This window comes from Cavia porcellus, unplaced genomic scaffold, assembly GCF_034190915.1.
Source record: "Cavia porcellus strain 051 isolate PalLab524CR breed Dunkin Hartley unplaced genomic scaffold, mCavPor4.1 scaffold_14, whole genome shotgun sequence".
NCBI classification, from domain to species: Eukaryota; Metazoa; Chordata; class Mammalia; order Rodentia; family Caviidae; genus Cavia; species Cavia porcellus.
Genome location: NW_026947497.1, coordinates 1,482,926 through 1,496,391, shown reverse-complemented (window position 1 = coordinate 1,496,391; position 13,466 = coordinate 1,482,926). Strand labels below are relative to the sequence as shown.

The following is a 13,466-nucleotide window of genomic DNA, read 5'->3' as shown; positions in this document are numbered from 1 at the left end:
ATTCTGTCCACGTTTCCTGCACAGAGGAGAGGACATTTAACATACACTGATCCGAGTACACATGTGTTATTTTAGTAATTTGTTAAACGTGTAAAAGAAAATGTGACTTTTCTGATCACGGTTGCTCTCCCTAACTTAGCCTTGCTTTTAATTTTGATCCATAGGTAGTGTACATTCATTTTCAAATGGCCGAGCTGGTTATAGCAATCAACATCAGCATCGACACAGTGGACATGAAAGAGAAGAAGAAAGAGGAGATGTATGTTTATGACATGATTAGAAATCACAAAATATTACCTTTCAGCCCATGAAAAGCAAGTACAGCTGCTAAAAGCAGGACCGTTGTTTTAGGATTAATGAGATTTAGTTAGCAGTGTGTGCAGTGGAGACCAGGAGCCCCTTAGGGGCGGGGAGTGTGGATTGCTGTGGGGGGAGATTTGCTATTCTGGGTCTAGTAAAGACATGCCTGTGTACTCTGCATGTGTTAGAGGTACTTTTTGATTGCAAGAAGAGGATACAGAAAACTTAAGTAAGTAATTTTGCTTTGTTTTAACACGATTGCTAGAGGTGTAAGGTGGAAAGACAGTGAGAAGGAGCTCAAGCCTAGAAATTACAAGGCAGGGCTTCTCCTCAGTGCCGTCTCCCTTCTCCTAGCCCGCGGGAAGCACTGTTGCAGGCGTGGCATATTGGCAGCCTCTCTCGGTGCCAGGCAGGACGACCTCCCCATGGGCAGAGCAGGGTCAGCCTGCAGAGGTGCTCTCCAGCCTGCCAGCCAGAGTGCCTGGAGCACTGCATTCTTAGGAGCCACCTCAGCAACCTGATGTGGTGCGCAGATTTCAGAGCTGCACTAACTGGAGATCCCAGAGGCCCCCGCTGTGTCTAAAGATGAATGACAACTATTTGTTATTGACAATTGTGGTTACATTACAATTTATTATCCTTTGATGATTTTTTTATAGGGAGGTTTTTCTGTGTTTATCCAGCTGATGCCCATAATTGTATTGATCCTGGTGTCATTGTTAAGCCACTTGATGGTCTCTAATCCTCCTTATTCTTTATATCCCAGATCGTAAGTAGCTAAATGAAGTTTTATAAAAACTATTTTTATTTCTTATCAGGCTTCCCTTAAAAGGCCTGTGTGCTTTTAGACTTTTAAATGGCAAATCTTTTACTATGTCTGTGTCACATTTAAAAATCTCTACTTTTTAAAATAGCTACGTAAGTGATAAATGTGTTTTATGTTATTAATTTACATTTTCCACTGTATATAAGGACAGAAGTGCTATATTTGAATTGAATGTAATGTGGTAGGGATTGTGTTGATATTGAAGACAAAACTAGTTTAAAAGACAAAAATACTTCAAAGACAAAAAGGATAATTGTCCTTAAGTGACAAATGACTTCACTGAGAGGTCAGGACGTGAAGGAAATTCAATGCAATGACTCTAAGACAGTAAACATAAAGGAAACTGTAAGATCATATTGGCAATGATTTTGCAGTATTAAAAACAAGATTCCCTAAAGTAAGCATAACTTTTTATTTTTTCCAAATAAAACTTTTATTAGCTAAAAATTGAGAGAACTTTTAAGAACATACTATATTAAAATGACATGAAATTCTGGTTTTAGGCAATTTGAGACAATGTAAATATTACTAACTTTTAAATTATTTTATCTTATTATTTTGGTTTGTGGTAGAATATTAGCATAATTTTAACTAAAAATAATCATGCATTTTTTTTCACAGTGGAACAGGGCAAACTATTAAAATGCAAACAGAAAACTTGGGAGTGGTTTATTATGTCAACAAGGACTTTAAAAATGAGTACAAAGGAATGTTACTACAAAAGGTGGAAAAGAGTGTGGAAGAAGATTATGTGACCAATGTTCGAAATAACTGCTGGAAAGAAAGACAACAAAGTAAGTTGATCAAATGTTAAGCTTATTCACAGTCTTTGGGATTGATTACTGCAGACTTTCCTCCTCATGGATGTTCTGAAATTACGTGGGACACATTCACATCACAGTCCTTTTTGCAGCCAGCCTCTGTGTCAGGCTCCCTCCCTCCGCCCTGGACTCAGCCAGTCACCACAGTCACCAGTGGGAAATATTTAGAGGGAAATTGCGTTTGTCCTGCAAATGTACAGACTTTTTTTTTCCTTTTTTTGTCAGGGTTCTCCAAACAGTACAGTAAAACAACTAACAGCATAGCATTTCTGTAATATTAGTATAACTAATACACAGCTAGAATACAGAGAAGGATGCAGATAGATCAGACACTGCCTTTGTATATAAGGGACTTACACATCCTGGGATTTCTTTTTAATCCCAGGGGTCCCTCGGGCCAGTGTCTGTGGCTCCAGCAGAATACGTGTGATAGGTCTTACACAGCAGTTGGCACCCAGTAAGGACTTAATGACACTGGTATCACTGCTGTTATTAACATGTATTTGGTTGATAAGTGAGTATCATGGTTAAAGTGCCAGCCTTGGAATTGCCACACAAGATCCTGACTCTTTTTTTTTTTTTTTACGGGTACCAGGGATCGAACTCACGACTGCCTGCTTGCAAGGCAGGTGCTTATGCTGCTGAGCTAAATCCCCAGCCCTCCAAGATCCTGACTCTTAAGAATATATTACATAGATTTCAGTTCCCTTATCATGGTTCATAACAGATAATATGTGGCAGTCAGGCATGGGGTACATGCCTGTAATCCCAGCATTTAGGAGGCTGAGGCAGGAGGATCACCAGAAGTTCTGGGCCAGCCTGGACTAAGAATGAGATCCTGTCTCAAGAAAATCAAAACAAAACTCAGGAGGTTAGCATTTAGTGTATGTCTTATGTGAGCAGTCTGGGCAAGTGTTTTTGTTTGGCATAATCTAGTTTAATCTTTCAACTGTCTGGCAAGGTCAGTATTAATAGTTTTCATGGACCCCTCAATACGTGTTCTGTTCATACATCATATTGTCCGCAATTAAATTGTACACGCCTATGTATGTGTCTATTGAAGTTGCTACCACAAATTTTCATACTTTGAGTCATTCATCTATAAAATAGCTTGCTTGTATAAAAAATATCAATGAAACAGAAGACACCGTTCTGTGAGACTGAAGGAGAGGAAAGAGACAAGGCAGCTGAAAACAGTATTTCTTCCCTTGGTTCCTCACAGGGAGGGGAAGGAGCACCCCTCATGGGGCTCTGGCACATGGGTGAAGTTGGGGCATGCCGTCCATCAGGCTGGCTTCTACCGAGGGTCCCTGAAGAGACTCTGCCTCCTTGGGGGAACACGTGAAGTCATAACTGCAAAAATCACCATAGGCACAGTCTTGGTTAGAGATAGAGAACTAAAACAAACTTGACAAAAAAATGTGGAGAACAGTCAAACATGGTAAAAAATTTTAGGGTGTTCATTGTGTTTTTCTTAATTTTTGTGTAGCTTTGAAAGTTTTCAAAGTGAAGTTCAGCATATTCAATACTTTTCTGCCTGGGGCCTCTAATGGTAGAAAGTGCAGGGAGCTCCAGGTGTCAGTCTGTTGACTGCTCCCTTCCATGGGGTTTTTCTCCTTTATCTTCTTTGTGGTGCTGGAGAGTGAAGCAAGAGCCCTGCACTGCTGGAGCGTGCTCAGCCACTGAACTGTTCCCCAGCACTGAAATTATCGTTTCATAGATTAAAGTCATACAACGATTGTCGGTCAGTGCATGTGCTTTTGCCAAGGTTTTTCTGTCTTGGAGTTACTTCTAATGCTCCCTAATGTATAGACTGGGAAGTAAGTGGTTTATAAATACAAGCAGAAATTCAAAATACAGGAATGTAAAGTTAGCCTAGGAGTTGCACATTAGGATGTGGATGTAGACTCTGTAATTCATTAGCAGGGTAAACTGTGGTTTATTAACTCTGAGGTTTTAGAAACAATCATTGACAAGTAGGTTTTACAAGTGTATTATTTGTAAGTACAGGTATAGAGTATTATTGATTAAATTATTAATCCTGGTCAAAACAAGATTGAATAAAGATTGTTTCTGGTGATAGAATACTGCAGTTTTACCTGTAAGACTATTTTAAATGTGGTCCTGACTAACACATACAAACCGGATGGCTTCTCCTTTGGACATTAGTTCTATAAAGTAACTTACTCTTTCACGTCTTTGTTGTTGTCTTTCCTAAGTACCCCACTGGTTAGCAGTGTTAGCAAACACTAAAAGACTTAAAAGTAACTTCCTTGAAGAGTTGAGATTGTTTGTTTGTTTGTTTTTTCTTCTTCTGAGATAGAGTCTCCCTGTGCAGTTGTGGCTGGCCTTGAACTCAGGTGTATTCCAGGCCAGCTCAACCTCACAGTGATCCTCCTGCATTAGCTTCCCAAGTGCTAGGCTTACAGGTATGCACCACCATACCCAGCTAAGTTTTGATTTGCAATCCGTGTATTTGTTTCAGCAATTCAAGAAAGCCTCACAAGTGTTTCTTTGCAGAATATCACTGTTATGTTCCTTAACAAGCATTTTCCTGTGTTCCTTCAATAATTATAGCTACAGAGATACAGAGTAATGTAACTTTTTAAAATTCAGATAAACTGAGAACAAGATTTTATACTGTCATATTTCAATTTGAAATTATCTGAAACCTTAACAAAAAAATCAAAGCAGATTCACTGACAGCATGACTAGCATGTGGTATTGCACGGTAAGAGGCCGAGCTATGCTTCCGAGCGTTGACTTCTAAGCCACTGGCTCTGGAGCGCAGGGGAGGGTTCCGGGGAGGGCTGGCAGGGTTCCTCCCTGCTTCTCCTCTGTGCTTGTTTTACACATGAAGCTTCAAGTGAAGATTCCATTTAAAGAGAAAGTTTTCTAGCTGGGCATGGTGGTGCAAGCCTTAATCATAACTACTTGAGAGGCTGAGGCAGGACAGGAAGTTGAGGGTGGCTGGCCAGCTGAGCAAGACCCCATCTCAAGAAAAGCTTGGCGTGCAGCTCAGCAGTGCACACCTCGCTAGCTTTTACAAGGCCCTGAGTTGCCCAAGAAGCTTTTAGTTTTTAAAACTAAACTTTTCGTTTTTAAAAGTCACTTAACAGAAATACATTGAAGATCTTCTCTGAAGCATCATTTGAACTTAAAACAGCTGAGTGATACAAATGATCATTTATATAACAAAATATTTTTGTTAACAGAAACAGACATGCAGTATGCTGCGAAAGTATACCGTGATGATCGACTCCGGAGGAAGGCAGAGGCCCTGAGCATGGACAACTGTAAAGAACTGGAACGACTGACCAGTCTGTACAAAGGAGGCTGAGCAGGCTTGCGTCTGGACCTGTGAGCACACCCCGATCTCCTCTGTAAATTTAGTGTCATCAAGAGAGCTGAAGAAAAGATGTGATAGGAAAAACTAAACCGAATGGTTGGCTTCTGAAATCTCGGACTGTTTCTAACCTCCTGGTTCCTTTAAAATAGTAAGAACTGCAAACTAAATCTAACGTTTTAGTTGTGCTTCTGCAGTGACTTTCGTTTGAAAAGCTTCTATGATTCCTAACTAAAGATGTCTTGAGAAGGGATTGTCATACCTGTAGCGATTTCCACTTTTAGTGATTCTCCGTTGGTTCCTCATCCTGTAAATATATATATGGAATGAGCATTTTGTGTACATAGAGATTGTTGCCTTTTGTTTAAGTTATTTTAGCGGTTAGCTCCATGAGACACTCCTTTTAAAGCAATGGAATAAATGTTGTGTTCACAATTATGTTTTCCCTGTCAGGTGTCAAGTATGTGGAGTCGAAACAGTGAAACTTTTCAAATGGAAAAATAAAACCCAAGTCTCTGTAAACTCTTACAGCATTATCAGTTTAGAAGGAATCAATATTTTTAATATTGCCATTATATTTCAAAATATGTACTGAGATAAATGAATTGGTGTAGACTATCAGTTTATTTAGTTTATTGAATTGCTAAGCCATATGTAGAAATGAAATGCTACACTGATAAATTTTAAAGAAAATATGAGAAAATGGCTATAAATATTAAATTAAGAGGGTCTTCAATAGAAAATTATAGTTATGCTTTTGCATTAAAAAAAGGCCGCAGTGTTCATTTATGTCTTGGAAGGCTGCTAACATCTATGAAGAAGACACCTAATTTTCTGCCCATAGAAACTTGCATTTTCCTAGTGATCATTTAAACAGGATCCAAAGGTTAGATAGATTCTTCTACAAACAATAAGAAAAATTACTACTCAAATACAGCTTTGTGCCTTTTAACCCTACTGCCAACTCCTAAATGGTTACCATTCATTTATTGACCAGGATCTGTTTGGCCACATGCAACAAGTGAGCAGAAATAGAACCGCAGGTAGAGTAGTAAATTAGATAGCAGATAGCAAGTCATCCGTTAAAAATCCTAAGCTACAATCGACTCATTGTTGAGTAACTCAATTAATCCTTTAGGAATACACTCCTTATTATTGAATCCATCATGTAAATTAGACAAACAGCAGTTGGTAATTGAAGTTTTTGGTGCCTATCTATTGAGTATGGAACTATTTGATTTCTAGTCTTCTTTTTTTTTTTAATCGGTACCGGGGATCGAACTCACAACCGCCTGCTTGCAAGGCAGGTGCTTATGCCACTGAGCTAAATCCCCAGCCCCATGATTTCTAGTCTTCTGTGCTAGTAATATTTTAATGATTTTGCTTCCTACTCAGTGGAACATGAACATATTTTTGGCCGTCTTTCTGTGAGCAAGGTGGAGTGGTTTCGTTACTTTTGTTTAAAGATTTTTTTGGAGGATGCAGTTGACTTAGACTCTTGTCAAATAAAAACTGCTAAAATGATATTCCCCTAAAAATGTTTTCTTGTATCCCTTTCCTAAGTAAATCGGTAAAAAGCGTGATTAAATTTGAGGTTAAAGTAAATATATTCTAATAGGAAATCCTAGTAACTTAACCAATTTCTTTCAGAAATGTGACCTTTAAAAGAAAAGTAATGCTTAAAGTAAAATTTTAAATATTTTTTGAGCCTGTCGAGGGTTTTTAAAAATGACATAGCATTTTAATTATGAAAATTCATATATATCTAAAAATTCAAAAAAATTCATGTTTATTTTTCCAATTTTAATGGAAAATTTTCATTATTATGGTTAATTCTTATATGACCTAAACCTTGTTGACTGATTCCTTTTTCCTTTAAATCTTTGCTTTAAAGGGATGGGTGAAATTCTCAAATGAAATGAAGTTCTATGTTATAAAGCCACAAATGGCTTTTGGACAGTATTATAGTTCAGGTCTATTATTGCATTCCATTACATTTCATAACTTGTCAGGAACATGTGTTTGATAAAATTTTCAAACAACTATGAAAAAGGGTTGGTTTGAGTAACTGATAATTTGAGGCACATATAACATGTGAGGTAAAAATTGAGTTATTAATGTAAAGGCAGTGAGTATCTTGTAACTTTAGGTCATGCGTACACAGTAGGAAGACTTAACTATTTTAGATGTAAGATTTTCATGTTTGTTACTCCTTTATGATTAAAAATTCTAGGGTTTTGCCATCTTACATTTTAGCTACATGGGCTTCACAATTTTACTTGATTACTTTAGTTCCTACGTAAAAGGCATTGACTTTAACTAGTTTCTCTAACTGGTATTTTGGAAATTTGATAGTTGTATTTATTCATGCTTTATGTATTTTATCTCTTTTTATGTTCACATACAGACACAATTGTTCTTGTGAAGGTTTGAGAGAAAGGAAATAGTACCCTGTTCCTTTTCTGTTGATTTTCTTAGTTTCCAAATGACTGGTGCTAGTGCTTTAATCATCTGTAAGCCTTGGAACTTATTTTGATCAATAAATAAGTTGAATTCTTGACAATGAGAAATTTTAAGTTATCCATCTAATTAAGTAAAAATAATATATTTTGGGAACAGATTGTCTTTGGATGCTAGTTTCATGATCACTGCATGTATGTTTACAGTTTACAAAGACTTGATAGAAAGAGATCAAGTCCTGGAAGCATCTCCATGCTTTACAGTGCTCTGTTATGTATAAGCTCAGGTGTCAATGGGAACAGAAACGTGGATTACTAACCCTTCAGTTTAACTGCACTTGTATGCTTCATTTTCTTTTGAGAAATCTTGTTTTCCTCTAGATGTAAAATGAAATTAGTTGATGTCCCTTCCATTGGATCTGTAATGTTTTTAAATTCAGCTATTTAATACCAGTGACATGCAAATGTTACTTAATGTATTTCTGCATATTTTACTTTTTAAAATCTGCCTTGTTAAGACAGTGGAATACTTCTTGATGAATGTAAGGACCAAAGGAGCCATTTTTCTGGTTAAGTAAGTGTTATGGCAAAGGACCAAATGTTTAAGAGTGCATTTATTTATGCTGTCCTTGATGGGTTCATCTTCATACTGAGTGAAGCAAACTAGAAGAGAATTTAATTCATCACTTTTTTTCTCATTTCCAAATAGAAAAAAATTATAAAAATGAAAAATCAATTTGAATTTTACTCTTTACTAAGTCCATGAAAACCCTTGTCTATTGGACATGTTAGACTACTGCCTAGTTAAAATGCCTAACATTCTGTAAAAACCAGTGAAAAAGAAAGGAATACTTTAATAATTTGAAATTTTCCCTATGTTCTGATTTACAGTTACAAAGAAAAAGTGGATAGAATGTGGCTATCCAGAGAATTCTTGCACTCCCCCTTCAGTCTGGCAGGCAACACAGTCCTAGAATTCAGGCTTCATTTTGGGTTTCATTACTATTAAATAAATACTTTCATATAAATGGTAATTTTTTCCTCAAAACATTAATTTAAAACATATTCCTTATATTAAGGATTATGTAATAAAATTTTTGTAAATTCCCTATAACATTTTCCTGTTGGTATATGATCCTTTTCATTTAATTTGATTATCTGCTGGTGTTGGGGCCAATAGATTTGTAATATTCTGTGATGTGTACAAGTGTAAGTGTACATATGCATTTTTTCCAGCTAATACCTCAGATGTGTGATTATTTAATATGTAACACTATATTTGCACAGAGCAGGGCTTCTATTAGCAATGGGTATTCTTATCCAAATTTGAAAATCAGTCCACAGGATTTCATTGGTGTGAATTTTTTCTGTTGATCCTCATGTTTTAATATAGATTCCTATTTTAAGGCCCATACTTCAAAAATAACTTGTCTTTTTTTAAGTCTAGTAACCTGGAACTACATAAGGGTAAGAAGTGTTTCTTGGAGTGTCTTAATTCATAAATGACTAAGAATTTGATGACTGCCATGGAGATAGCTAATTCATGCAGAACAGATCCGCTGGCAGGAGGGGGGTGAGTCTTGTCCCTGTCTACTCTGGTTGAGCCTGCCACTCATGCGCACTCTGCTAACAGTGACACTGGGGTGCTCTGGCCATCACTTTTGAGAGGATTTTTTTTTACCTAGATGACTATATTGCTTAGGAGAAAAAAATTGATATTTTATTATTTGCATTAAGAAATGCTTCTTGCCTTTTTCTTTTTGGTTTTTAAATTGCTTTGAAAGATTGTCCATTGAAAGTTTTTTAGTTTACTATGTATTTTTAAAAGCTACAGGAAATCTTCAAGGCACAATGGAATTTTAATGGAAGCCTTGTATAAGCTAACTGAAATGAAACATAAAGGAGATCTTACTTCGTCTATAGTGCACTCAAGATTATATAATTAGGTTTAAAAATGAAATGTCTGATTTGTAAACTAATGTTATATCAGAGTTATATAAAATAAAATTTCCTGTGTGAGAACTCCTAAAGAAAATGCATTTGATTTTTAATGAATGTTCTACTGAACGATTTATGATGAATTTTTGTCTTTAAGTCTGTACTTTATCTCAATATCTTAATAAAAAGGTTTGTTCTCACTGTAAAAGGTTTACTGTATTATATTCTCATGAAATTTGCATTCTTTATTTGGCCATTCAACAAATGTGTAAATCCCTATTGTATTCTAAAATAATGAGCTTGTACTAAGAATCACTGAACAAGATTAAAAACTCTTAGGAAGTTTACATCTAGAAAACAAAGTAAAAAGCTAATTACAATTTTGATAATTGAGACAGAAAATTACAAGATACATTGAAAGTATGTACCTAGTAGACCTAAACTGTTCTGGGAGGATCAGGAAAGGTTTCCCTGAGATACTGATCTTAAGCTATGTTACGGCTTGTAACTAGATGTCCCCCCAAAGCCTCATGTACTCACGGGGGTGGGCTTCTAGAATTTGTGATTCATTGTCTAGTGCTGGGATTGTGTGTGTGAGTGCTACACCCAACCTGGGGCAGATATCTTGCATATGATACAAAGGTGGGAAAGAAGCTTGATCTCTCTCCTCCCCTTTTGCTTGTTACTTTTGCTGTCTTCCATTGCCGTGAACTGTTGCTCCTCTGCCATACCACCCTGGCTTGGAGTCAGCTGATTATGGATTGAAACCTCTGAACTGTGAACTAAATAATCCTCTCCTTCCATTGGGTATCAGGTATTTTGCCCCAGCAATGAGAGAAAAGTAACTAACACAAGCTGAAACCCAAAGATAAGCAGGAATAAGGTGAAGCATAGGGAAATATTTCAGGCAGTGACCAAACTGATTGTCATAAAAACTATGAAAGTAAAACAAACATGATCCTAGCATAAGGATCCCAGGGTAGGTAAGAGAATGAAGATAGGAGCCAGGTCTGCATAGGATCACATATATCCATGGTGATAACACTGTGCTGTATCCTGTCAGTGGTCAAAACTCAACTGGGTGTGTTGGTACATACTGATGATCTCAGCTTTGGGGACACTGAGGCTAGACAAGTTCAAGGCCAGCCTGGGTTACATAGTGAGTTCAAGGTAAAAAAGTGAGGTTTTTAAGGGAAGATTTACATGATAAGATTTAGGTTTTTTAGACTATCATTTAAGTTACTGTTTGAAGAGTAGAGGGCAGAAGTCAATATTTAGAAAGGTTATTGGAAAGGAGAGATGATCATGGCATAGACCAGAACAGGAGTATACATAAACTGAATGATTTTCAGAAAGATTCAGAATGTAGACTCAAGACTCTTTGGATTGGATTTTGAGCCATTAAAAAGGAGACTAAAGATTTCCAAAAATTTGGTTATGAAGAGTAAATAAAGAGTTGCAGCTCAAAGAGAAAGTGGTTTCTATAGAAGGCTTTTTTTCAGTGAATATAGTATGAGATCGTATTTTTTATATCAATAGAAAGAAACAAGACAAAAGTGACAGATTAAAAGTAGGGATAATATCGCTGAGCCCAGCATATCCAGAGGATACACAGATCCCTTCACAAATATGTAAAAATTACTTTGACTAAGAGACACAACATTTTTTGGAAAAAGGAATGAACCAAGGATAGGTTTGAATACAGACAGATTGGTAGTTAAGTGAAGTGGAGTTTTCTGGCCTCTGGTTTGTTAAGCTCAGCAGTTTATATAAAAGTGAGGGAGCAGGGAAAGAATAAAGAGCAAAAGAATAAAGGTAATTTCTGCAGTAAGCTAAAAAAGAAAAAAAGGATTTTTGTGGGTCCCTGATTGGTGAGAGATTTACAGTATTCAGTTATACGAATTTTTTGTAACCTAACCCAGCAGCTGGACCTGAGCGTGGGGTAAGATAAAAAGTCACGCTGGTGCAAGGCCGAGTTCATCAATTGGGTTATGGTAGAGGATCATGATTATAATGCATTCATAAGCAAAACTGAGTGATATTATTGGGCACACATAGACTGCTTTAATCATTGTCTGTACTGGTACCATACAAAAGGTTTTTGAGCAAGTAGTAATATACATTGCTTTAGCAAATTATTGTGTGCTGTCATTTAGTTGTGCTGCCTTCAGTCTACCCAAAGGTTTAGTCATAACGGTGTAGTCCTCTGCACAGTCCTTTTGGTGGGTGGTGGACACCTAAAGAGATGAGCACAGTGGGATGTCTTCCTGTCACTGGATATGCACTTAAAGGGAAATGTGGGACCTCAGTCTCTTTCTCTTTTTTGCTTTCTGGCCATTAGCACTAGTTGCTTTATAACATGCCCAAAGTAATGGGACCAGTTCATCATGGAATGAAACTTAAAAAACTGAGCCGAAGTAAATCTTTTTTCTTTTTTAAATTGACTTTCATATTTGTTTGACTGATGGAAAGCTAGAGTCTATTGATTTGGTTTTGCTGAACAGAAATAACTTCAATCAAGAACTGAAAAAACAAATGCAAAAATGGGAAGATGCAAAGAAGGAAAAATAGCAAATATTCAAAAAAAACTATGTAATAAAAATAGGGGCGTGGTTTAAGGTTTATTGCATATTTTTATAGCTTTTTAGTGTTTACAAGAAATGTATGAAAAAAGATACCCACAGACAAAAATGGTAAACAGAACACCCATAAAAGTACTAGTTTACATTCTCATTGCACTGGCAAATGCCGTATGACATCTGAAGAGCTAGGAGAGGGTAGTGAATGGGGACCTGAGACAAGTAATGTAGAGGCGTAGAGGTGAGAAATCAAAGGGATTACCTTACCCTGCCTGCCGCCTTGGTACCACCAGTGGTAGGCACATGACTATCTCATCCCGTGGCTTGTATCACCGTTGGTACAGTGGTCAGTAATGTATGGGACAGCCATGCTGGTACCGCGGTGGTTCAAGCGGCACACCCGCAAGGCATGAATTACAGACCCATCATGAACGTGTTAAAAAAAATTGTATTTTACAATTTCATTCTCTCAAAAGATAGCCACAGGAAAGTAAACACCCAGAGTTTCCAGTGTTTTAGACCAGAATTAGTTCCTTCTGCACTCTTTAAAGGATTGGAAGCTAACATCAGAGTAAACAAGTTTCCACAGATCTCATCTTTCAAAATATTTTATGGTTTCAAATAAAGATTCAGAAGAAATCTAAACAAAAGCAATGAACCTGAATTTTCGTAGGAGGAGCTAAAGTAACCGGGTGAGTCTATGCCCTTGACGGGTTGCAACTGCTCCTGGAATCTGCAGCCTAAAGGCCCAGGAGCTGCAGGACACCCTGGGGCGCCCAGCGAAGCTCCGGGACAAGACAAAACAATACAATCAGCCTGGTGAAAGCAAGGACTCCTAGTGGCCAAACGCTGTAGTCCCGCTGCCTCCAACAGCAGGCGCTCCTCCAATGTGCGAACAAGACACAACCAAAACCAGTACTGTAAATCCTTGCAGGTGCGCTCCGGACAGCGCGAAGAAAAGTGCTGACACCGCACTTCCGGAGGAATGGGTGGCAGTGTGCACAGCTCCTGCGCAATTATATCCCGTGACCAGAAAAGGTCGCTTCGGATGGGGCTTCGAATTACAGGCAGTCCAGTTCGTAGTGTTCCATCAAACATGCCACTCTCAAACGTCTGCATCAGCAAGGACAAGTGTAGTACACAGACCGCTCAGCACGAGATGATCTGAGATAGCACTCCGGAGTACAAGAAGAAAGG

General features: G+C 37.5%; 1 protein-coding gene across 3 annotated transcripts in view; it reads left to right on the top strand.

The window, feature by feature from the left end:
• The window catches only part of Dnajb14 (DnaJ heat shock protein family (Hsp40) member B14), a 47,516-nt gene extending 37,618 nt beyond the window's left edge, over nt 1-9,898 (top strand). For all 3 annotated transcript variants that reach the window (XM_063260542.1, XM_003468044.5, XM_023564328.2), the window contains exons 5-8: nt 165-259; nt 960-1,069; nt 1,748-1,920; nt 5,163-9,898. In XM_063260542.1, the coding sequence (XP_063116612.1) occupies nt 165-259; nt 960-1,069; nt 1,748-1,920; nt 5,163-5,287 (503 nt within the window). In that variant the 3' untranslated portion in view covers nt 5,288-9,898. The remainder of the gene's footprint in view (nt 1-164; nt 260-959; nt 1,070-1,747; nt 1,921-5,162) is intronic.
• Nucleotides 9,899-13,466: the final 3,568 nt, after the last annotated feature.